We start from the raw sequence: 23892 nt of genomic DNA, 5'->3' as shown, positions 1-23892 counted from the left end.
CATCACATGTAGAGAAGATGATGCAACAGCTAACTTTCATACATTTTCTTTGCTGCTTATCCTCAGAAGGGTCGCGGGGAGTGCTGGAGCCTATCCCGGCTGTCAAACGGGCAGGAGGCGGGGTACACTCTGGACTGGTTGCCAAGGTCGCAGGGCAAATAGAGACAAATGGCCGCACTCACAATCACACCTAGGGGCAATTTAGAGTGTCCAATTAACGTTGCATGTTTTGGGGATGTGGGAGGAAACGGGACTTCCCAGAGACAAACCAAAATGATAAAATAAAATAAGTTACAAAAGTACAAATTGGATCCTCTAGAAACAAACATTTTTTAATTTGAGTATGAAAATTAATTTATAATTAGAGGCATGGGGAGAACACGCAAACTCCACACAGGCGGGGCCAGGATTGAACCCGGGTCCTCAGAACTGTGAGGCCAACGCTTTACCAGTTGAACCAGCGTGCCTCCTGTAACAGCTGATGTTTGTTGATCAAATTCAAAAAATACAACACCTGAATTGTTTCCTAAAGCTACAAAAAAAAAAAAAAAAAGTGATACTGTACATAAAAAGTGACCTCGGGTTGAATGCAATAAAAATATAACGACACCGTGTTGATGATGAGTGGTTGAAATGAAGAAATGTGCTGCATATCCACGTTTACGTTTACGTCGTATTACTTGAAGCGAGCCCAGTCGGGGAGAGGTGGGAGGGATTGCGTGGAGAAATACATTTTTGAGGCCATAAGGGCAGATGGGTTGATGGGGGGGGGGGGGGGGTCCTGGTTTCAAGAAAACCGAGCGATGCAGATGGCATTTAATGCAGTCCAGCTGTTTATTTTTTTGTTGCTTCTAATCATACGATATCTCATCGAATCACAAAATCGGCTCCACCGAGCAGGAATTTGAAGATTGCACCAGCTCGGCATGCCGCGTACGCACGGAAGTCGGAGTTGAGAACATTCAGACTAAACCATTGAATAGTCCTTCACTCTCCCTAAAGGTCTATCCTTAATATCACCCCATTAGTACTTCACAAGCATGGCGGATATCACTAAAATACAGAAATTTGTACTTTTACATAATCGTTGAGCGCACTCATTTTTTGGACAAAATTCTCTTGGGAAACGCACACACGCGTCGTCGACTCTCTCGTTAATATAAGAACAGATGCACACGGCACATAAAGCAGAGCATATTGTGAATTGTTGATAGGGGCCCCGCATTAAATAATTAGCATCGCGGTAGATAAAGCTTATTAATTAATATGGACATTAAAGCTACCCTCCAGTGAGTACGGCCTTTCGCCTTATTGCCTGCTCTGCTATAAAAAGTTTATTGCTCTCCACCCTTGTACCGTGATTGGCCTTAATGTGCCCCAGATATGCATTATGTCTACTGAAATGTGATAGCGCCCAAAATGTGAAATTCCTTTAATGATGATGAAACGCCGGTGGTCCGTGGACGTCTAAAAAAAAAAAAAAAAAAAAAAAAAAAGGCGTTTGAGGCCGATTCACGTCGAGTCGCTGCGGTTTCGCTGACGCAGCAGCTGCGCCCGTGTGTGCGTACAGTATGAAAATCCGAGCCGAGTGTTTGCGTGTCCCGGCAGCTGGTACGAGGCCGCCACCACGGTGGGCCGAATAGCAAATGTAGCGTAGCGCACACCTGAGGAGCTGTCGGTGTCACCGGCAGCCGAAGGCCGACGGGAGGAAACGACGACGCCGTCGCTACCGAAGCCCTTTCCTGATTTTTCATCCGCATTTTTTTTTTTTCCATCCTCTTCATGGATGGAAACTTATAGGGGACATATTGAGGAGAGTTGACTTTTTAATGGCTCGTGTACAAATACAACCGATCAAGTGTGAAATGAAACCGAGTTTGTCTTCTTCCTCCTCTCTGCATCTTTCTGAAAATGTGCCTGTGGGCAAGACCGTCTGCAATTATGGTTCAGGTAATAACCGCCCACGCGGTTTCATCTTTGCCCGGAACAAGGTCAGCTAGGCTGGCTGAAGATCCAGACCCACTTTCGAGCAACCGCCATGCTATCTATCAATCCATTTATTTGTATACACAGGGAGTCCTTGGGTTGAGACGGTCTCGACCGAAGACATTTCGACTTTACAACACCCATTTCCCCCGTCCCCTATTTTGTCTGGCTAACGCTTGTTTGCGCCACGAGTACCTTCGCATTTTTGGCCCTCCTTTTGAGACATTATGGGCCCAAAGAAGAAAGCTGTGTCTTTTAGCAATGCTTCTACAGCCAAAAGAAAATTCACTACCATGGAAACGAAGCTCAAGATCATAAAAAGATCGGGGAAAGGAGAGACACCAACACCACCAAGGCTTCAATCGGTCGACCATGGTGACAACTATTAAAGACAAAGCCCGTATTTTAGCACGTGAAGGGTTCCGTTCCAATGTCGGACACAATGATCACAAAACAAGGTTCTTTGAAACTTGTCGAGATGGAGAGGATTGAGGACCGGGTTCCTTCGCCGTAGCCCAGCACACCCTCCCCTTCTTCTTCTCCATCCACCTCTCTGCCTGTAATGAAGAATGCTTTGCTCTGCTCTAGAAAACGTGGCAGCAAATGTAGGATAAACAGTGGGGAAATGTAGGAATGATTGTGAATATAATTATCATATATCTGCTTCCAATAAAGAAATGCTTTGCTCTGATCTAGATAACGGGGCAGACGCCTAGCAGGAGATCGCAAGAACAAAAACATCTAATCATCAGAACTGTTAGAACCAGGAGCACTTGCTGCCTGTTAAAGAAATGATGACCACACGTGTACTCAGCAATCTTCTACACACATAAACAAACAAGTACACTTTGTTTCCAACTACGTTTTGCTTGCCGTCTCCTTTTTGTAACAGCCATGTAAATAAGGGGCGTCTTGAAACTAAATATATATAGGTGCTGAGGAGAAATTCGAGTTAAGTCAAGACCGTAGGAACGGATCTCAGTCGTAGACCGAGGACTCCGTGTACTGTAGAAACAATCCCCCAGCGGGAGGCAGGATCCTGTCCGCAGGGGCTGATGACCGTTCAATCTCAGCATTCACCCGCACAAGAAAAATTGTCTTCGCGCAAGTTCGTGAGGAAGCCACAGAGGGAAGCCACGTTGTAACCACCGTGGGAAGCACTCGGCCGAGGCCACGTTTGGGGAAACACGACACTCCGACCGCAATTTTCCTACCGGGGTAGAGCAATTGTGCCCCGTAAGCCTTGGCCTTCCGAAACCTTTCACTATTTATCCATTCATTTCCGTGACGCTTATCCTATTTCAGCGCAAGGAACACGACTTGAGCTTATTGAGCTGAAATATGCGGTACGTTGCGGCCACCGGCGAGTGTGCATTGTGATGTTGTAATTCGAACAAATATATGTTTGAAATGACGCGTTGCGGGATCTTTTCAAATATACCAAGCATAACAAGCAAAGGGTGGGAATGCATGGTCATATTGTTCACTACAATATAAGTATTGAATCTATTAGAGATTTAAAAGTGTATATTTGTTATTATTTTTATAATCACACAAAATTTCTAAGTAGTTTCCTGACATATTAACTCTGAATGGAACCTTGTAATTAAGCCTCGGACCCCCCACGTGCACTTAGAGGGGAGACAGCCTCCCGTAATAAGCATCACGACAGTCTTCACCGCTCCCCTTTTCGCCGAAGTACGCTACATCGTGGTTGAGGATATTTGCACTTTGTAGTATCTAGAGAGGATAATATATTTGTTTCACTTGTCTAGGTCCTAGCTTGATGTTACAGATACTACAAAGCGTTTGTTTCGCCTCGTTCACGGCAGGTACGTTTGTTAATATGTCGGGTATGCCCAGCCACTCACATTTGAAAAATGTACGGGTGTGGTCAGTCATGGCCGCAGATATAAAGTTACGGGTGTGGTCCACCAGTCATGCCCGCAGATATAAAGTCGCGGGCGTGTGTAAACAAGGAAGTAGAAGTAGGCTGAGAAACAGGTCGCCCTTGTGCTTCCATGTTAAATGATAATCATAAAAAAAAAAAAAAAAAAAAGATGTCAGGCTGTGGTTCACTGTGCTGGATCAGTGGCGCAGCTTAGCGGGAACATTGGTCAAGACTGCACAAAATTTTACGCGCGGGATTTTTCTTGTCTGCAGATTTGCGAGGACGATGGCGCACGGGCAAATCACAGTGACTGGCTATGGCCCTTTTTTGCTGATGTACGTTTTGGTCCTAGCTTGATGCTACAGATACTACAAAGTGTTTGTTTCGCCTTGATCACGGCAGCTGTGTCAAATGAACGGAGGTCGCCTCCGAGACGAATCCTGTGACACGACGTTGTCTTGAAAACTACACACGCGCAAGTCCACCGGTCATGCCCGCAGATATAAAGTCACATACACAAGTATTGTAATGTACTCTACTGTATATGGACACGATGTTTCAAAAGTTTTAAGCAGAGCACTAAATTGATGAATTATGCCAAATGTATTCTATCGGAATTGGAGTGAAATGTATTATGTCTGAATTAGAGTGAATCGTATAATTTCATATCATAACATATCACGATTGTAATGAATTGGTAATATCCCAATTGCAGTGAATCACATTACATCATATTAGGGTGACTCGTATAGCATTGCATTGTAATAACATCAATCAAATAACAATCGAAGTCAATCACATCATAATGCAATTGGAGTGATTCACATCATATCGGGTTGAACGTTACTGTGATTGGAAGGATATCGAATATGAAGTGAGCGGTACCGGGAGAAGCGTTCTCCATATTGTGAATGTATTATGATCGGAAATGCATCGGGAGACGTCTAGCGCTGGCTACATCACGCATAAGATGGATTTAGCTTCTTGTGATAATGAGATGCAGAAAAAAAAATAAAAAAAAAAATCCCTCAGTCCTCTTTGACAGTCACAGTTGTTGTCACATATGGACAAGCGGACACCTGCCCCCCCCCCCCTCCTTCCTCTGCCACTTCATCCTTCACACCCTTTACTCCCAGCAGGTTTTCTTCCGGACGTTTCCTCCAGAGAGCTCAAGGTGACGCTCGGCTGACTGGCCGTGCCCCCCCCCCCCCCTCGCTCCCCTCTTGATGATCCGCCATTTGGCCGCCCCGTCACCCCCACCGCCCCCTTCTGCCGCAACACCGGGCGACCCGAACGCACCGCGAGCCCTTTGTTGTTTTTTTTTGCGCGACGCTAACTATGAGGGGCAGGTTGACTCACTTCCAGCTCACTGACACAATCATTCACTGCTTGTATCGGGAATTGTGCACGTGTGAGAGTGTGTTTGTGCACCGCAGGGCCAAAGCCTGTTAGACAGCCTGGCTGATCCCTCCCCCCTCGATTTTGCAGTGTCAGCAGAGAACCGCGGCCAAGCCACCGCGGTGACTGAGGGAATCAATGGAAGCCAATTAGACGCCAACAAAAAGGTGCTTGAGAAATTGAGCCTCTCGCAGTGAAAGAAAGAAGCCCAAAAAATTAAAAAAACAACAACAAAAAAGGTGCCGGGGAAATTGAGCCTCTTGCAGTGAAAGAAAGAAGCTAAAACAACAACAACAATCTGAAAATGATCTGGAAAAAAATTGCTTTTATGGATTGACACAAAAGACGGAGAGAAAGATTCTGACATCGCTAAATGGCCCTATTTTTTTGTTTTTAAATCGCGCAACCTCAAACAAATGTGCAAAGATGTCGCACACGACGGGTTAGCCAAAACAGCGCTGTGAATAAAGGAACATTTACACGGCGGGTGTAAATGCCCAACAACGCAGGTAGCAGGGAGGCTACGTGGTGGCTAACGCGGATGCTTCGCAGTCCACATGTTCAAATCTTGACTCAGCCCGTCCTGTGTGGAATTCCACCCCCCCCAAAAAAAACAAATTTATATCGGGTTCTTTGAAGACGTTAAACTGTCCATGGGTGTGAATGTCTGTCTCAATGGACCTTTCCGACCTGTCAATCACTCGTACAATAATAACCAATCAGATAGCCGCATTGGCTCCATGTTGTCCCACAAGCAATGCCGGTTGTCAGTAGCGTGCGCTTGGAAAAGTTCACGTTACAAAGAAAATGGTCCTCGGATCCGCTTGGGGAACGTGCAATTCTGCTGAAAGGTATCCGGCTCGGTTACCGCTTGATTGAAACACAGTCGACCAAGTGTCTACGATGGATTACGGCTCGTGGAAAAGCGCACGTACAACTACATGTGAACAATATCAACAAACGCAAGGCCGTATGTTCGAAGGGAAGTGAGGGAGAAGTATCTTCTCGGAGTTGCAGTTCATTATTATCGGTGTTTTATACATTGCAGGAGAACAACTTTCACTTTGTTAGCGTATCACTGGCCTGCCGAATTAAGTGTGGAATGTTTTATGCCGAAGAGTCGTCTTAGTGATACGTAAATGCAAAAGAAATTTGCATATTTGGATCACATCGGACTTTTAAGACAGAGCGCTGGGTTCTATTCCGAGCCAAGTCAAATGAAAACACCCCCTCGCTTCGAAAGACTACAATGATAAGACTCGCGATCTTTCCAAGTAAAAAGTACTCACTCTGCTTTACATGCGCAGTACGATTCCACTATTTTATCCGGTTGGATTTCAATATGAAGTTTGTGAAGCGTCAAACTTTTTTTTTTGCATCGATCGCCAACGTTTCGCTGTAAAACTGACAATTGCGTCCCGCTCCGTCCAAAATCTTATTTCCGTGTACGTATCCTTGCGTGAAAAAATTGAGACCTCTCTGCATAAGAACCCTCTTGGACAAGTCTGGCGCATTTGGCAAAAAACATACCGCAATGTTACCGGGAATACGCGACAGAGAATCCACATCAAACCTGTTCTGTTCAGCCGCCATTTTGGAAGATTGTGGAAGACGGCAACTGTAGCTAAGGGGGGGTGGGGGCGGGGGGGGGGGTTGGGGGGGGCTTAAGATCTCCAGTCGGAAAGGTCCATTCTTGGTTTACTATACTGTACGTGCCCCGTGATTGGCTCGCAACCCGTCCGGAGTACACCCTGGCCCTGCTAGCCCAAAACCAGCGAGGATAGCTCCCGCTAATTCCGTGTTTTCCTTTTTCGACTTCATACCGCCATGACGCACAGCCCGATTGCGCCACTTCAGAGCAAGGGCAGCGAAACGTGGTTACTTGAACCGCGCACTATTTCTAAGGCCGCCCAGCCTTACAAATAGCAGGAAATTGCTCAAGATTTGTACGCCTTCGGTGACTTTTTCACATTACGGTCAGACGAGTGCGTAGGTGTGTGCGCACGTGCGTGTGTGTGTATGCGCAATATGCCTCATGATCACCTCCCCGAGCGAGCCAAATGAGCAACCTGCCACTAACATCTGCTGCATTGGCAGAAAATGCTATTTTCGAGTCATATAGATGACATAGCGTGCGCTGCAGCGGTCATGAAGTCCATAAAAATGAATAGAACAATAAATAGGTATATTAATAGAGTGGATGTAGGTGCTTTTCCGTTGCAATCAATTTAAATGTGAAATTCACCGGGCGTGATGTTGCGTTTGAGTGCTGCGCACGTTGAGTTCACTGCCGCCAATGAACGCTCCAGACTCGAGTTTGCATTTGCGTGCCAAAGTGAAACAAAAAAAAAAACAAAAAAAAGTCATGACACATTTTGAAAAATTAAATTGCAAATTGGGCCGCAAGTATGAAATAAAATGTCACATTTGAATTGAGCGTTTCCACTTTATTCGTTTCATTGACCCTTTTGCCATTTTAATCGTCTTTTCGTGAGAAAAAAACTGCACTTGGGATGTTTATTTAAAAATTGTGTGAGGCTGGGATAGGCTCCAGCACTCCCGCGACACTCGTGAGGATAAGCGGCTAAGAAAATGGATGGATGGATTTACTCAGATCCTCACGAGATGTGCATCGCTTTTTTGGCCCCTGGTTCAGAAGTCTGGGAATTCCGAGGGGTACGCGGTATAGTTGATGCCAGGAATCTACTTGGATGTAATATTTATGAGGAAAATTGTTTTTTAATTTAGTCTGTCTTGTTCTTTACAGAAATTACGCACTCAAAGGAGGACAACGGAAGAGGAATGTGAATCACATGATAACCTGCTGACTGCTAATCAAGTGTGACTGCAGCTTTATGCGTCATTTCGTAATCCTCTTCCTGCTCAATTCACAAAAGCAAAGAGAAAAATGCGAAGCGCACCAATTACAACGTATCGGGACCGTCTCGTCATCACGTCGAAATAGAATATATTGTCATTTTTCGGACTATAAGCCGTGACTTTTGTCATATATGCTTTCAATCCTGCGTCTTACGCAGTGATGCGGTTAATTTATGGATTTTTTTTTTTTTTAGAACGGCCACCAGGGGCACTAGTGTAGAAAAAGTAAGAGTGAGACGGGTGGAATATACGTGTCGAGGAAGACGCAAGTTTCATGTAACTTTGCGCTTTGTGCATGAATAAAATGAGCACGAACAGACGCTCATCATGGAAAATGCAAGAAGAAATGCAAATGACGCAGCTTTCAAGTTAAAAGCAACTCGAGCTGGCCGATAAAGAAGGAAACGGAACTGCTGCACGGAAACTTGGCATAAACGAATCGATGGTGAGACGCTGGAAACGGCAGCGGGAAGAACTGAAGCAATGGAAAAAGACCAAAAAAAAAGCTTTCAGAGGTAATCAAAGCAGGTGGCCTGGACCGTGTTACTGCCGCGTCACAGGCACCGTTTGTGAGGTATTTTTATTCAAACTTTGAAAACTCTTTCTTTGTAAATATCTCGTGTTTCAATGTGGCCATGTGCGGCTTATACACGGGTGCGGCTTATGTATGTACAAAATGTTTTCTTCCTTTAAAAATGTACGGGGTGAGGCTTATGATCAGGCGCGGCTCATAGTCCAAAAAGGACGGTATGTTCAATCACGACTTCTTCATTGTTGAACCGAAAATCCGCCCCGTGTACCCTCATTGACGCTAACAAGGCCTGTCATACTGTATACGGCTCGTGTGTTGCGTTGTCATTGGCCAGTTGGCTAACGAAGGCAGTTATATAAGCATGTGTGTTGCGCTGTCGTTGGCCAGTTGCTTGTGGACGACAGTGCAGGATTTAGCGTGAGTACACCAGCTTTTTGTTAGAGTATCTCCCTTGTAACAAGCGTTTCTGTGCCACCGAGTCAAGTCTTGTTCATGTTTCAAATTGGGCCTCATAGTTATCGGACCTCGTTTCTGGATAATTTGGACTTTGCCTTTTTTGGATTGCTCACCTGTGTGTGACCTCTGCCATAACTAAACTACCCTCGAAAATCACGTCCCTGCCTCGGAGTCCTGCATTTGGATCCTGCCCCAAGTCGCTCGCTCGTGACAATCTAAACGAATACCACAATGACAAAAACAACTTGCTGGTTGATGGAGACTGATACGTTTTTTTTTTTGGGAGTTGCCTATGGGTGAGAACTTTTGCGAAACTTAAGATCAGGCACTAGTGAGTGAGTTTTGGGCCCCCGTGTTGAAGATCCCTTACATTTCATTAAGCTGCGCATTTTGACGTTTGTTGTTGAGGACCCCAAAAGGAAGATTAATTTGTCAGAAGAAGAATAATTCACATCGCAATTCCTAGAGGGTCTCCTGGATTAATTAAAATAACTCAACAATAACTTTAGCTTGGTTTTATTAACTATGGATGTCACGATTTTAATCCTGTTAATGAGCACACTGCGCATCTTCCCGATCTGGCAAACTTGGGAGGGCAAACAAGCGTAAGGCGGGAGTCATTATTCACACATTGTTAACAAGCTCCTGCGCCGCTTGCATAACAACCGCTCTTGCGATTCTAAATGATCTCTACCTTTAAGATTATTAACGAAAAGCCAGAGTCTTTGATTTGGGGAAAAAAAAAAAACGCACCAAGGCTGCCACCCACCCGCCTCGCTTTTGAACACAAAAGCCACGCCGAAGGTGGGAGTCAGAGGGAAGGATTGCCGTGGATCATCGGCAACAAATTCATCATGGACCCGACGACCCGACCGGCTTTGGTTGTGCGCTCTTAAATCAGAAAAGGCAACGCGCACGGTCAAGCGGACACCTTGGCCTCCTGGAGGATCGATAACAAAATCCAACCCATTTGGAGCTACAAATACCGCAGGTCTACACAGATCTGCAGATACTTTTCTTGTATAAATGGATAACGCGGCTGGTTCGACCCGCATCGTGGTCCAATTCACACGTTATCGTTTCACGTCGGTCTAATGGAAATGACGTTAGCTTTTCTTTTTGAGATGGTGACGCAGCATGTGGTTCATTATTCATGAACGTTTTTTGCCTGCCTAGATCAGACTGTAGGTTTTCACTCCCGATATTGTACGATTTAGTTATTTGGAGCAATTTTCCAGATCGTGCCCAACGCAAATCTTCCTGTGGTACAAAGGTGTCAAACTCAAGGCCCGGGAGTAAAGTCCAGCCCGCGACATGATTTTATCCGGGCCACGAAGTGTGTCTCGACTTCCGTGACTCTTGTGAAAATCAGTGTTAAAAATTTCAACTGTTCATATCATAAATGATGAAGTTGAGATATTTAATGACACATTTTTGCATGACCAAAGATGAACAACGGATGAAAAACACATTACCCTTGACTTCTGATTTCAAAACTAGCTCATAAATTTGAGGCGATTAGAGATTTTTCAGTCATGACGGCCCTCCGAGGGAAACCGTAACCGATAGATACGGGGGGGGGGGGGATCTTCTGTGCGGTGTAACAAATGAATGACAATTCTCCAAAAGCAAACATTCACGTTGACCAATAGGATTGCGCATTGTGACCAGTGAGCTCTCATCGCCTCTCATGCTTGCTGTTGTCAACATACATAACATTTATCCACGCGCACAAACCGGTGCTAAGTGTCAGTGGCGGTCTATTTTTGAGAAAATTAAAGACTTTTAAGCGTGCCTTACAGAGCGGAAAATACAGTCCTTGAACAAACCTTCAACGGCTAGCCCAAAATGTCATCTCCGGAGCACCTGGTGACACCACAGGCTCCCCCCCCCCCCCCCCCCCCCCTATTTTTTGTTATTTTTCCCCGCAACATTGCCACGGTGATCAATTGTTTGACAACTTGCTGTTGCCAGAGTAATGATTGTATCCGGTGACTGTGAAAGGTGACATGTTTTCCGGGCATGCCCCCGTCACCCCCGAACAGTGTTGGATTTGACAAGATAAAGACCAGTGATCGTGAAAGATGGGATATGATAGAATTGGAACATACGCTGTCTGACCGAGATACAGAAAGATTTAATGCCAGTCGTCTGACGATCGCGGAACGTTAAAAGGGCAAGTAGAAATTACGGGGGGAGCTCCAGATGCGCCACCTCTCAAGTGAAGAGAAATAGGAGAGCGAAAGTTGCTGCTGCGTTTTCAGCAGTTTATTGAACGGGACGTTCGAGCGCTCAAGAACAAAATAAACACTTGCGGGGAGCAACAAGAGGCTAAGTGAGCTAATCGCACGGTAAACGGGCTATGTAACTGACGACGGACCCCCGGGGGTCTGTTTCCTGGCTAGCTCCGCTTTGCGTGAACCGCGCCAGGTGGGCGAGACTGGGTTTTGCTGATTTCGTGGACCGCCATCATCGCAGCTAACCTCAATCCGCCCAATCAATGTGGCTTCTTTCATTGCTAAATCTCAAAATGTTCCCCCCGGTCGATCATTAACGGGATTGCAGAAAAAAAGCAATGACATTGATGCGCCGTCCCTAAGCGCGACACGTTTTTCTTCCAAACACAAACCAACGACGCTTCCCGCTCTTATTGGGGTTCTCTGCGATTCAACACGATTCTGCCTTAATCAGGCAATCAATCCGTATTAGATACGGACGAGGCGTGTAACAGAGTCCGGGAGGCAGATGCACGCGGTGCAATTCCTCCTCGTAATGGATACAAAATCAAACGATTAAATTGCTGCAGACAGCCCGAGAAGACCACTTTGAATGTTTTACCTCGATCTTACAAAGCGGGATTATTATTATCTATTTTTTTTTTTTTGTCTGTCAAGGGAGCGGGTTTTACGTCTCTTCATTGGAACGCAACACTTTTCATGTCCTGCACTAAAATTTTGCGCAGATCAATTGCTCATATTTTCCTGTATGTTGTGAATCCTACTTGGCTCCATTGTTCCAACAGCAGATGAAAGTGAATGGGCCGATTTGGCACCAGAACGGAATAATCAGAGTATTACTTTGGTCCTCAGAGACGCCTTATTGAATGCAGAACAATGGCTCTTGATTGCAATTGATAATGGCTCTGAAGAATAGGCTGATCCTTCCCTCGCACTAATTTGTTCCAAAGCAACCTTTGACGTGTGTGGCATCGCCGATGACAAGGTAATTAGCGCTGATTGGGGTCAAAATATGGGTGCTTGTGCACAAAGAAAACATTGCCGCCAAGGAATATTAGGGTCACTCACTTTGGGGTCAATGACAGCAGAATCTAGCGAGAATAAAGTACTTTGTCAAGATCGAAGAAAAGTTGAATATTTTGGAGATCCAAGTCATAGGGAAAAAAAAAGATGAAAAGCGAATTTCCAAATCTGCACGCAGGTAAATCATCCATCTGAGCCAAGCAGCCGCTGCTTTTATCTCGATACCCGGCATAAATTTACCAACTAACGCTCGTTTAAATCAACGTCAACAATCACTTCAATATTCACAGTAAGTTACAGTTTTTATATTCGATTGGTGTTGTTTAGATATAGACCCCGGCGTACGCTGTTATCGCTCGCCATATTTGCGCTCGGTTTAGTTTAACGTGACCATTAAGTGCATGCCACGATCAGTAAGATACTAATATCGACATAATTATCACCCTTTATCCAAATGAATTTCATGTGCCCCCCCCCCCCTTAAAACCGAGGTCTGGGGATGCGTCAGAGTTTTGTTACGCTGTTGGGACAACACAAGAAGTTAAGCCTACCGTAACACTTGCAGTAACGGCGCTAAACATCTTGGACCAGAAGCCAAAGAATTCGTCGTTTGATGTTGGCTGAAACGAGGTCCACTGGAGAGTGCTGACATCGTGCATTGTGACAGTTCCGGGTCATGATCCGGTTGGCATTTCAGGCATTTCCCCCCCAGATATTTCCCAACTTTAAAAAGGCGTTCAACATTGGCGGTTCTGCTGTACCCCACCGTGACGGAAGGCTACAGGTCCCGCACGTCCCTTTTTCATGAACTCAGCAAAAAAGGAAAAGAAAGAGGGGACGGGGGGGGGGGGTGTACTGGACATACTTTGTTGGAGAAGTTCATCTATATTCAGTTTCTGCTTTTCTTCGCAGAAATGCACAAGAGAAGTGCGACCGGAGGGACATTCTTGTATCAACACAAAGTCAGCATGAAGAAGGCAAACGTGAAAGCGACCTTGCTGCGTTTTCTTCCGGTGTCATAGAGCCCCCCCCCCCCCCCCCCCCGGGACCCTCGGACAAGCCTCGCTCGTGAAAGTCAAGCGCAGTGTCAGAATCACGCGACCGCCTCCGATAGCTTTATCTCGGTCTCCACGCGGGCGCGAGAATATATAACCCGTCAACTGCACAACAACCTTGGCGCCGCCACTGACTCGACATTTTACACCAAATTGTTTTGATGAAACTCGCAACGTGGCCCGCAAATTAGATGGACGGAGGCCCGATGGCCCCGCGGCCGAGAGGGGCGCTTGATGGAAGATAGCCTCCTCCGGCATTAATCAAAGAGATGAAGCGGTTTCACCCCGCTCTCAATTAGATTAGATTACATAAATTGAAGAATTTGCTCAAAATGTGATATCAATTCTCAACAGGTCATTCAATTTGATCTCTTCCTCGTCGCATTGAATATGAATGTCTGTGACAGGAAACACCACTTTGTCGTGTTGGGTAATTGCTTTAGTATCGACACCTTGGCATCGGCGTCCTACGTACGAAAAATACGGGTGAGACTCACGGAGAAACTCAGTTGCCTCTTTACGTACGGCAAGATTGTGGAATTTCTTTGAATGAAAATGTGAATTTTGCCAGTTGATTTGCGGTGAGAATTGAGGAGCCCTCGTGGTTGGCACATCTGCCTCGCTGTTCTCTGGTTCTCAGGTTTAAAACTTGGTTCCGGTTTTACTGAACGCAGTATTCATGTTCTCCTTGCGCGTGTGTGGGTTTCCAATGGGTGCTCTGGCTCCCGCTCACGGTCCTAAAATGTCCACGTTAGCTTCACTGAAGACTAAATCAGGGGTGCGTTCTTTAGTCAGACACGATTTTTTTGTCAATAAAAGTAAAAAAAATTCAATTACTAAGCGGCGGCACTGTGGGGCAGCTGGTAAACCGTTGGCCTCAAAGTTCTGAGGTCCCGGGTTCAATCCCGGCCCCGCTTGTGTGGAGTTTTTCTCCAGGTGGGCACTCGGGCTTCCTCCCACATCCCAAAGACACGCATTAATTGGACACTCTAAATTGCCCGTAGGTGTGCTTGAGAGCGCGACTGTTGCCTGTCTGTCGTGTGCCCTGCGATTGGCTGGCGACAGGTTCAGGGCGTATCCACCTTCTGCCTGTTGACAGCTGGGATTGGCTCCAGCACTCCCGCCACCCTCGTCGGGATAAGATGCTAAGAAAACGGATGGATGGATTGTGTTTGTAGATCTTCAAGCAGGTCAATTTGAGCTCCTGCGCTAATTCAGTGCATTGGACGGCAGGCAGGACATCAATCGCTCAGCTACGTAAATAGCTTGACATCATAGCAGCGTGTCACTACCGCGTTACCACCGAAACGACTGCACCAAAAAAGAGGAACGTGAGCCAGTCCGCAATAGATCACAATGGAGGACATTTTGTCTTCTTTCATCTTGACGTGCGTATCTTTTGTTTTCCTCCAAGAAGACAAGTTTTGTTTGGGCGACCAGATCAGGGTGTCCCCCGCCTCCTGCCCGTTGACAAATGGGATGGGCTCCAGCACTCCCCGCCACCCTCGTGAGGATAAGTGGTAAAGAAAATGGATGGATGGATGGATTTGAAGAGTTTTGCTCAGTATATTTGTTAGTTTATATTCTCTGCGATTCGAATTCGCAGAAGAAGCAGAAGCACAACAGCACAACGTATAGCATGCCAGAACTGTTAGCGGATGCTATTTATGTCCTGTGAGCTACATGTGGATTCTGTGCTGTTTACAGAAATAAAATAAACAACTTTAACATGCTGCACAAAGAATTGCGCGACTCCGTTCTTGAAAGTGTAATTTTGGCACTGGGCGGGGTCATCTGCAAACTGTTCACACAAAGTTGGGAACGCAAACTCCTGCGGCAACGTGTCCTTGCACCGGTGCACAAAGCAAGGTCCGCAACAAGATGGATACGAGATATTTATATGGATGAGCAGCACGTGATCCTGCTTTCAACCCGATAGAATACCTCTGGGTTGATTTAGAGAGGACAGTGAGCGTCCAACATCGCAAATTCTAAAAGAATGGGCATAAATTTGAACCCCAGTTCTCAGAACTGTAAGGCCGAAGCTCTAACCAGTTGTTCCACCGTGTTGCCCAATTTCATGGTTTTTTTTTTTTTTTAATATGATAATTTGTTTGCCTTAAATGGAGACTAAATTGCTCCAGCACTCCTCGTGAGGACAAGCGGCGATGAAAATGAGAAACTGTTGAAAAAATGTTTGTTCATTGCTTCTGTAACGTGTAGTTGTGACGACAAGTGCTGTAGAAAATGGATTCACATGTATTTTCAAATAACCCGTATTGCATATTACATCAGCATGAATACATGCGAACATCCATTTTTCTACTGCTTCCATTTCTGCTTTATCATTATATTTTATGGCAGTCACGTCGCTTCTCACAGGTCAGTCTTGGCACTACGACGGACGTCCGGAATGGGAAGTGACACTCGATTGTCAATCGATGCGGTGTGCCGCGTTGGTCATATTAAATACACAATAAGAGCATTAATGCCAGTCCCTCCTCATCTCTGGAGTCTCTCACATTCGAATGTTGTCGTCTATCCACTTAAACGGCGTTTTCACGTGCCTCTCGTATCGGCTTCATTTGCATCGAGGAGCGCCTCTAATGATTTTAAAAACGTGAACCATCAGCGACACGACTGCGAGGAAGCGCAAATCAGTTGTTACCGGCAATGAGCACTCCTCTTCCTGTTGGTGGGTTAGAAAAAGTGTGGGCCGCAATAGCGCTGGCTGTTTGCTTACGATTACAATTCACCCTCGAGGGCGGATGGTTTGATTTGTGAGAAGGAGGAGGATCAGTATTGCACCCATCTCCTTCCCACATGAAACGCCAATAAGGGTGGAGAACAACACGTCAGCCTCGGAGGAAGAGGTCAACCAAAGTCGGCTCTTGTTGTTCCTTGGAAGGTGGTGAAAAAACACCAAGCAAAACAAAACGCATGCCGTTTTCAAGTGAAGCATCGCGATCGCAAACCAGCCATTCCATCCCCTTGCTACTTAATTAGGCATCAGCAGCGCAACTGAGGTCATTTAAACTTCAGCAGCTACGAGCCCATAATGTGAGAAGAATTCTTTGTTGCAATATTATACTGGCACGAAACATGACCCCCCCAAAAAAAAAAAAAATTAGGATTAAGTGAACGCAAAAACTGAAGAAATACAAATCCACAGTCCATTTGTGGATCAGGCAACATGAGGCTGACAGACATGAGCGCGGAAGCCCCGACAGTTAATAATCCTTAAGATCAAACGTAGCCGGGTAGACCAATTAGCACGGGGGGGAGTCGTGATCAAAATGGCCGACCCGAGGATCAATAAAGCTCTTCATGCGGCTGCAGGAACAAATTGGCCGATTACAGCCACAGTTGCTCCCACTCATTTCAAGCTAATACACAACCTGCAAAAAAAACAAACAAACAAAAAAAAAAAAACGCAAGTTCCAGTAGCTAGTTCTCACTTTGTTCAACTTTACCTCGTAGAACCACCCGAACAAAATGTTTATTAACAGCACAGGCCTTGTTTAGAATACCATTTTAAACATTTTTTTTTTTTAAATATACTGATTTTTGAAATATGATTCCACACATGAGAGTTTGTTTTTAACCTCATTGGGCCCAATTCACCAGCAGTGCATGCACACACACCTTTGTGCCTAAATTATGTGGATGCACACTTGACGTACAAATTTGTGATTCATCAATATGTTTGCACGTGAAAACTGAGCAAACAAATTTATAACCTCCCTGTACCATGCGTACACCCAAATAAAAAAGGATAAGCTCGGAAAAAAAAACCCTCAAACGCCAAAGACGGATAACGTCTTGCGCTGCCGGCTGTGCGTGCGGGATGATCAAACTGCTCACATTTCCAAGTAACTAGATCATCCAAGGCTTCCAAATTTCACATCAGCCATTAAAACATCCTAAAAATATCGAAAAAAAAAAAAAAAAAACATATTTACGGAACGTTACATATTGACAAATGACGGTCGAAACCATCAACAGCAAATACGATTTATTCTCAAAGTCGTCCGATAGTGTCGCTTGATTGAACGTGCATTCTGTTAGCGCTCGTGTGCGACTGAAATGCATCAACGATTTTCTCAGCCTCGACCGCACGTGAGGCCATTACTGGACCTTCAAAGAGCTGGAATATTTTTGCGGCGGTTGCGGCACATTCATTAACAGCCGTCTCCCCTCGCTTGTCCTCTCTCGTCTAACCGAGGGTAGAGAACATCCACGCGTGTGCCCGGTGCGGAAAATGAAAAAGAGAAGAAACCAACAAATGAGCGCCCGCCGTCGTTCACTTCAAAGGGGCGAACAGCAGGCGCGTTCGTGACGAGATCGGCCGTGACCGACGTGACATCATCTCTCTTGAACTGTTTCACGGGATAATATTTTATTCTGACTCTCAAAGACAACTGAAGCTACAGGAGAGAAGTAATGGGCAGAAAGATGTTTGAGTAGGTAAGGACTCGGGATTTTGTAATGGACTTTGGACGTCGGTCGGCGCCAACGCAAATGATGGTGACGCAACATATGAACGATGCCATGATAGCGATTAGACATAACTCGGGTTTTGTTTAAATGGCATTTGAACTCTTCAATTGCTCATGATCATCTTGAAGAAACGTATGACAATGGGACAAAAGTGAAGAAACGGGTCCAAGCGGGGTTCAACGGTTGGCGGAAGGTGTCTGGTGTTCTATGGGACAGAAGAGTCTGTAAGACACTGGCACCACTCCTCTTGAGAGGGCTTGGACTCTGTTCCAGTCTGGAGAGACACCGATTTCCCCCCCCGGCCCGGGGCCTGAACGTTGGGGTTTACCCCGGAGGATGAGAGGGTGGCCTCCCTCCGTCCCCCAGGTAGGGGGACGGCTTCTGACCGTTGTTTGTGGTCGTGTACCAAACAGCAGTTCAGAATGACAAGCACGAAGCGGTTAACTAACCAGCGGTTAGCGGGATATGCTAACATGTTAGTCGACATCTTCCCTCGGTGATACGACTTTTAAGGCAATATGGCGATGGGAACAATACAGCAAGTACAAAGCGCTGAACATCGCGAAGAAGAAGAAGAAGTCAATGTCATCATTGAAACAATTGATTTTTCTTTTGCTCCGAAGACAAAGTATTAACGACGTTTTTTTTTTTTTTTTGGGTCACTTCCGATAACAGGAATAGAACGTTAAGGGACAAAAGCTACCTCTCTCCCCCCCCCCGCACGTCAAGATGAAAGAAGACAAAATGTCCTCCATTGTGATCTATTGCGGACTGGCTCACGTTCCTCTTTTTTGGTGCAGTCGTTTCGGTGGTAACGCGGTAGTGACACGCTGCTATGATGTCAAGCTATTGACGTAGCTGAGCGATTGATGTCCTGCCTGCCGTCCAATGCACTGAATTAGCGCAGGAGCTCAAATTGACCTGCTTGAAGATCTACAAACACAATCCATCCATCCGTTTTCTTAGCAGCTTATCCCGACGAGGGTGGCGGGAGTGCTGGAGCCAATCCCAGCTGTCAACAGGCAGAAGGTGGATACGCCCTGAACCTGTCGCCAGCCAATCGCAGGGCACACGACAGACAGGCAACAGTCGCGCTCTCAAGCACACCTACGGGCAATTTAGAGTGTCCAATTAATGCGTGTCTTTGGGATGTGGGAAGAAACCGGAGTGCCCGGAGAAAAGCCACGCAGGCACGGGGAGAACATGCAAACTTCACTCAGGCGGGTCTGGGATTGAACCCGGGACCTCATAACTGTGAGGTTGATGGTCTAACCAGTTATTCCACCTTGCTGCCCAAATTCACCTTTTTTTAAATGATAATTTGTTTGCATTAATTGGACTCTAAATTGCCCGTAGGCGTGATTGTAAGTCCGACCGTTTGTCACTATGTGCCCCTGCGATTGGCTGGCGACCAGTTCAGGGTGTACGCTGCCTTCTGCCCATTGATAGCTGGGATAGGCTCAAGCATGCCTCGCGACCCTTGTGAGGATAAGCGGCTCAGAAAATGTATGTATGGATAATTTGTTTGAAAATTAATTAAAACTATTTTTTGCTTGCTTTTAAAAGTTAAGCTTGAAAATTACAATCTCATCTGTTTGATTATTAATTGATAATTCTAAATTAATTTTCATACTCAAATCGAAAAATGTTTGTTTCCAAAGGATCCTATTTGTACTTTTGTAACGCTTTTTATTTATCATTTTGGTTGGTGGCGGCACAGTGGAGCAACTGGTAAACCATTGACCTCACAGTTCGGAGGACCCGGGTTCGATCCCGGCCCCGCCTGGGTGGCTTTTCTCCGGGCACTCCGGTTTCCTCCCACATCCCAAAAACAGCATTAATTGAACACTCTAAATTGCCCGTAGGTGTGATTGTGAGTGCGACTGTTGCCTGTCTGTCGTGTGCCCTGCGATTGGCTAGCGACCAGTTCAGGGTGTACCCCGTCTCCAACCCCCCCCCCCGATTCTCAGAACTGTAAGACTGACGCTCTAACCAGTCATGCCCAAATTCATGTTTTGTTTTGTTTTTCAACGATAATTTGTTTGCATTAAATGGACACTAAATTGCCCGTAGGTGTGATTGTGAGTGCGACTGTTGCCTGTCTGTCGTGTGCCCTGCGATTGGCTAGCGACCAGTTCAGGGTGTACCCCGTCTCCACCCCCCCCCCCCGATTCTCAGAACTGTAAGACTGACGCTCTAACCAGTCATGCCCAAATTCATGTTTTGTTTTGTTTTTCAACGATAATTTGTTTGCATTAAATGGACACTAAATTGCCCGTAGGTGTGATTGTGAGTGCAACTGTTGCCTGTCTGTCGTGTGCCCTGCGATTGGCTAGCGACCAGTTCAGGGTGTACCCCGTCTCCAACCCCCCCCCGATTCTCAGAACTGTAAGACTGACGCTCTAACCAGTCATGCCCAAATTCATGTTTTGTTTTGTTTTTCAACGATAATTTGTTTGCATTAAATGGACACTAAATTGCCCGTAGGTGTGATTGTGAGTGCAACTGTTGCCTGTCTGTCGTGTGCCCTGCGATTGGCTAGCGACCAGTTCAGGGTGTACCCCGTCTCCAACCCCCCCCCCGATTCTCAGAACTGTAAGACTGACGCTCTAACCAGTCATGCCCAAATTCATGTTTTGTTTTTTTTTTTCAACGATAATTTGTTTGCATTAAATGGACACTAAATTGCCCGTAGGTGTGATTGTGAGTGCGACTGTTGCCTGCCTGTCGTGTGCCCTGCGATTGGCTAGCGACCAGTTCAGGGTGTACCCCGTCTCCAACCCCCCCCCCCCGATTCTCAGAAAAGTAAGACTGACGCTCTAACCAGTCATGCCCAAATTCATGTTTTGTTTTTTTTTTCAACGATAATTTGCTTGCATTAAATGGACACTAAATTGCCCGTAGGTGTGATTGTGAGTGCGACTGTTGCCTGCCTGTCGTGTGCCCTGCGATTGGCTAGCGACCAGTTCAGGGTGTACCCCGTCTCCAACCCCCCCCCCCCGATTCTCAGAACTGTAAGACTGACGCTCTAACCAGTCATGCCCAAATTCATGTTTTGTTTTGTTTTTCAACGATAATTTGTTTGCATTAAATGGACACTAAATTGCCCGTAGGTGTGATTGTGAGTGCGACTGTTGCCTGCCTGTCGTGTGCCCTGCGATTGGCTAGCGACCAGTTCAGGGTGTACCCCGTCTCCAACCCCCCCCCCCCCCGATTCTCAGAACTGTAAGACTGACGCTCTAACCAGTCATGCCCAAATTCATGTTTTGTTTTATTTTTCAACGATAATTTGCTTGCATTAAATGGACACTAAATTGCCTGTAGGTGTGATTGTGAGTGCGACTGTTGCCTGCCTCCATGTGGCCTGCGATTGGCTGTCAACCAGTTCAGGGTGTACCCCGCCTCCTGCCCGTTGACAGCTGGGATAGGCTCCGGTCCTCGTGAGGATAAGCGGCAAAGAAAATTGATGGACGGATGGATGGTTCTGAGCAAGGCGGGATCATTCAAATGAAGCTGTTTGATCAGCTGGTTGGGCGGGGCTATGACGTCATCGCCGAATTCCACTTTTTGTTGACATCTTTGATGCCTTCAACCTCTTGTGACGTGTGTACTAAGTTTTCTTTGGTCTTGTTTTTTTTTTTTTTTTCCCCCTAAATTTATTTACGTCCCTCCTCCTCCTCGACCGGGATTTTTAGTGTTGCGCGTCCGCTGTTGGGAGTTCACTCTTCGGCTAGCGTGGCGACGTGTGACCAGCAGGGAGAGACAGTGAGAGGCAGCTTTTATAGTGGAGTGGACCGAGCCTCGTCTTTTGTTGCGTTGGAGTGGAAGAAAGGGAGGAAGGGAGCGGTGGGGAGGGGAGAGGAGAGGAGAGAGGAGAGGAGAGGAGAGGAGGAGAGTCGCTGCAGCAGCTTCAGTACCAGCCAGTGCTTCTCCCGGATTCACTCCTCGGAGGAGGCTGCTCCAGCCTTTCGTCTCGGGGGGGGGGAGAACGAACAAAACAAAACAAAAAAAAGCTAGGAGGAATCTTGCTGTTCATTTTTCTTCTTTCGACCGGCCAAGCGGGATTGTGGTGATTGTTTTTGAGAGGATTTAACGCGAGCAAAAAAAAAAAAAATGTACCCACGACGGGAGGGCAGCGACGGGCTGCTTCTACTGGCGCTCCTGGCAGGACTGCAGGTAATTTCCGAGACACTTTGGTCCGTGGCTCCTTTTTAAAAACGCGATGTCGCTAGTTTATCTCACGCCAACTTCACTCTTTTTTTTTTTTTTTGGTCTTTCTTTTATTTGAAGAAGAAACAATGCAGTTAAACGGGCACGGGAACGACTGTCTGTGGCGCGTCCCCCCTTTCGGTGCTAGCTTAACGGTTCGCTTACTATTTGTTTAAAACAGTACCTCCCGAATACTTTTCCGCCATGAAACCTCTCTTGTAACACGATTTATATTTTTAAAAATGTCTAGCGTTTAATTCGCCTGCGTGAATCGAGGCGTTATGGACGTGTATGTAATCTAGTTTGAGAGCTCTGAAGTTTAATATGTGCGTCCATGCCTCGGGGACGCTGTGGGAGTGGATTGCATCATTAAAACCTTCTCATCAAGGTGTGTTTTTTTTTTGTTTGTTTTTTGGTTGGTTGTTGAACAAGTAGCTATCAACGCTAAACTTTTTTATTATTATTATTTTAAAGGCAGAAACACGACTCGAATTCAAGAGTGGTCCACGCAACAGGGTTGAGGCTTATGAGGCTTAGCGGCAAAATGAGTGCACACACAGCAGGGGGGGGGGGGGGGGACAGTATTAAGCACAAAGCAATAATATTACGGGGCTTCAAGATGGAATAGCTGTAAATTATTGGTGTTTTTTTAATTGTAATATTGTTATAGTTACTACCGCTCATCCTCTAGCACGGGAACCTTTGGCTCGTGGGCCATATGCGGTCCCGTGAAAGCGCTTCACATGGTCCGCAGTGGAATTGTAAATGTACTGAACTCCCAAATAGGGCCATAAAATGTAATAAATAGTCGCATTGATAAGAGAAAGGCTACCTATCCTTGTCCTATAGTATCTCGGCTCTGCTCCTCCACCCTCTTCCGCAAGCATGTTCAATATAAATTCCTCTGATTAAGCAGCGGCACAAATACCCACAATGCCTTTTTTCAGACAGCCCCCCCCCCCCACTCTTTTCCATCGTTTTACATTCTTCCCAGAGAGTTCATGCTATGAGAAACCGGGTCAAATCTGACAGACGAGAAGCAGAATCAAGGCTGGGACAATGCTCAGGGAGTAAGCCGACTGCTCCTGAGAATTGCTTCACGCCCGTTTTATGATTCATTTTTTGCCAGGTCTGGGAAACAGTTGGGCCAGTACTCCTTAAAATTCGGGAACATTTGCTCTTGATGTCTTCCGTGTTATCTCAGTGAGTCATTTCAAGTGTGGGGGGGCATCCGCATTCCAGTCAAAATCCAGTTGGTCGTCACCGTTAAACCCTTCGGGTTTTTTTTTTTCTTTTGTGCTTCTTGGGTGTTCCGCTCCTCCGGTTTGTACGGTAACAATAGCGGATTGTCGGCAATGACGTTCTGCGGCCGTGTCCCCTATTCTTGAAAAGTACACAGTTAGCGTTGATCAGAGAGGCCGACACAGAGGCTTGGCAGTCACACCGGCCCTGTACCGAGGCCCCTCCACTGGGACAAATGGAGCTTGTTCTTGCCCAGCCATGCTTTTTGGCTAATGCTTAACCCTTTTGGCCTCATTATCCTAATTGCAGTGCCTGCTATAAAAACAACAGATGCTTTTGTACAACCGAGAGAGGGGGGTGGGGGCGGTGGGGGGATTCAGAACGTGAGCAAGGGATTCTGGAGAGGCTACGCGGTGTGTTTTTGGGGATTGATATATGACTCGTTGCCACACGCCGCCTTCACCTTCTTCCTTTCCATACGCA

General features: G+C 46.2%; 1 protein-coding gene across 1 annotated transcript in view; it reads left to right on the top strand.

The window, feature by feature from the left end:
* Positions 1-21826: 21826 nt before the first annotated feature.
* Positions 21827-23892, top strand: part of cdh2 (cadherin 2, type 1, N-cadherin (neuronal)) — a 58630-nt gene continuing 56564 nt past the window's right edge. The window contains exon 1 of the mRNA XM_061838946.1: positions 21827-22134. Within this exon, the coding sequence (XP_061694930.1) occupies positions 22072-22134 (63 nt within the window). The 5' untranslated portion in view covers positions 21827-22071. The remainder of the gene's footprint in view (positions 22135-23892) is intronic.

The sequence above is a fragment of the Syngnathoides biaculeatus genome, chromosome 13, assembly GCF_019802595.1.
Source record: "Syngnathoides biaculeatus isolate LvHL_M chromosome 13, ASM1980259v1, whole genome shotgun sequence".
Lineage (NCBI taxonomy): Eukaryota > Metazoa > Chordata > Actinopteri > Syngnathiformes > Syngnathidae > Syngnathoides > Syngnathoides biaculeatus.
The sequence above is the reverse complement of the archived record's forward strand: the minus strand, read 5'-3'. Positions and strand labels throughout refer to the sequence as shown.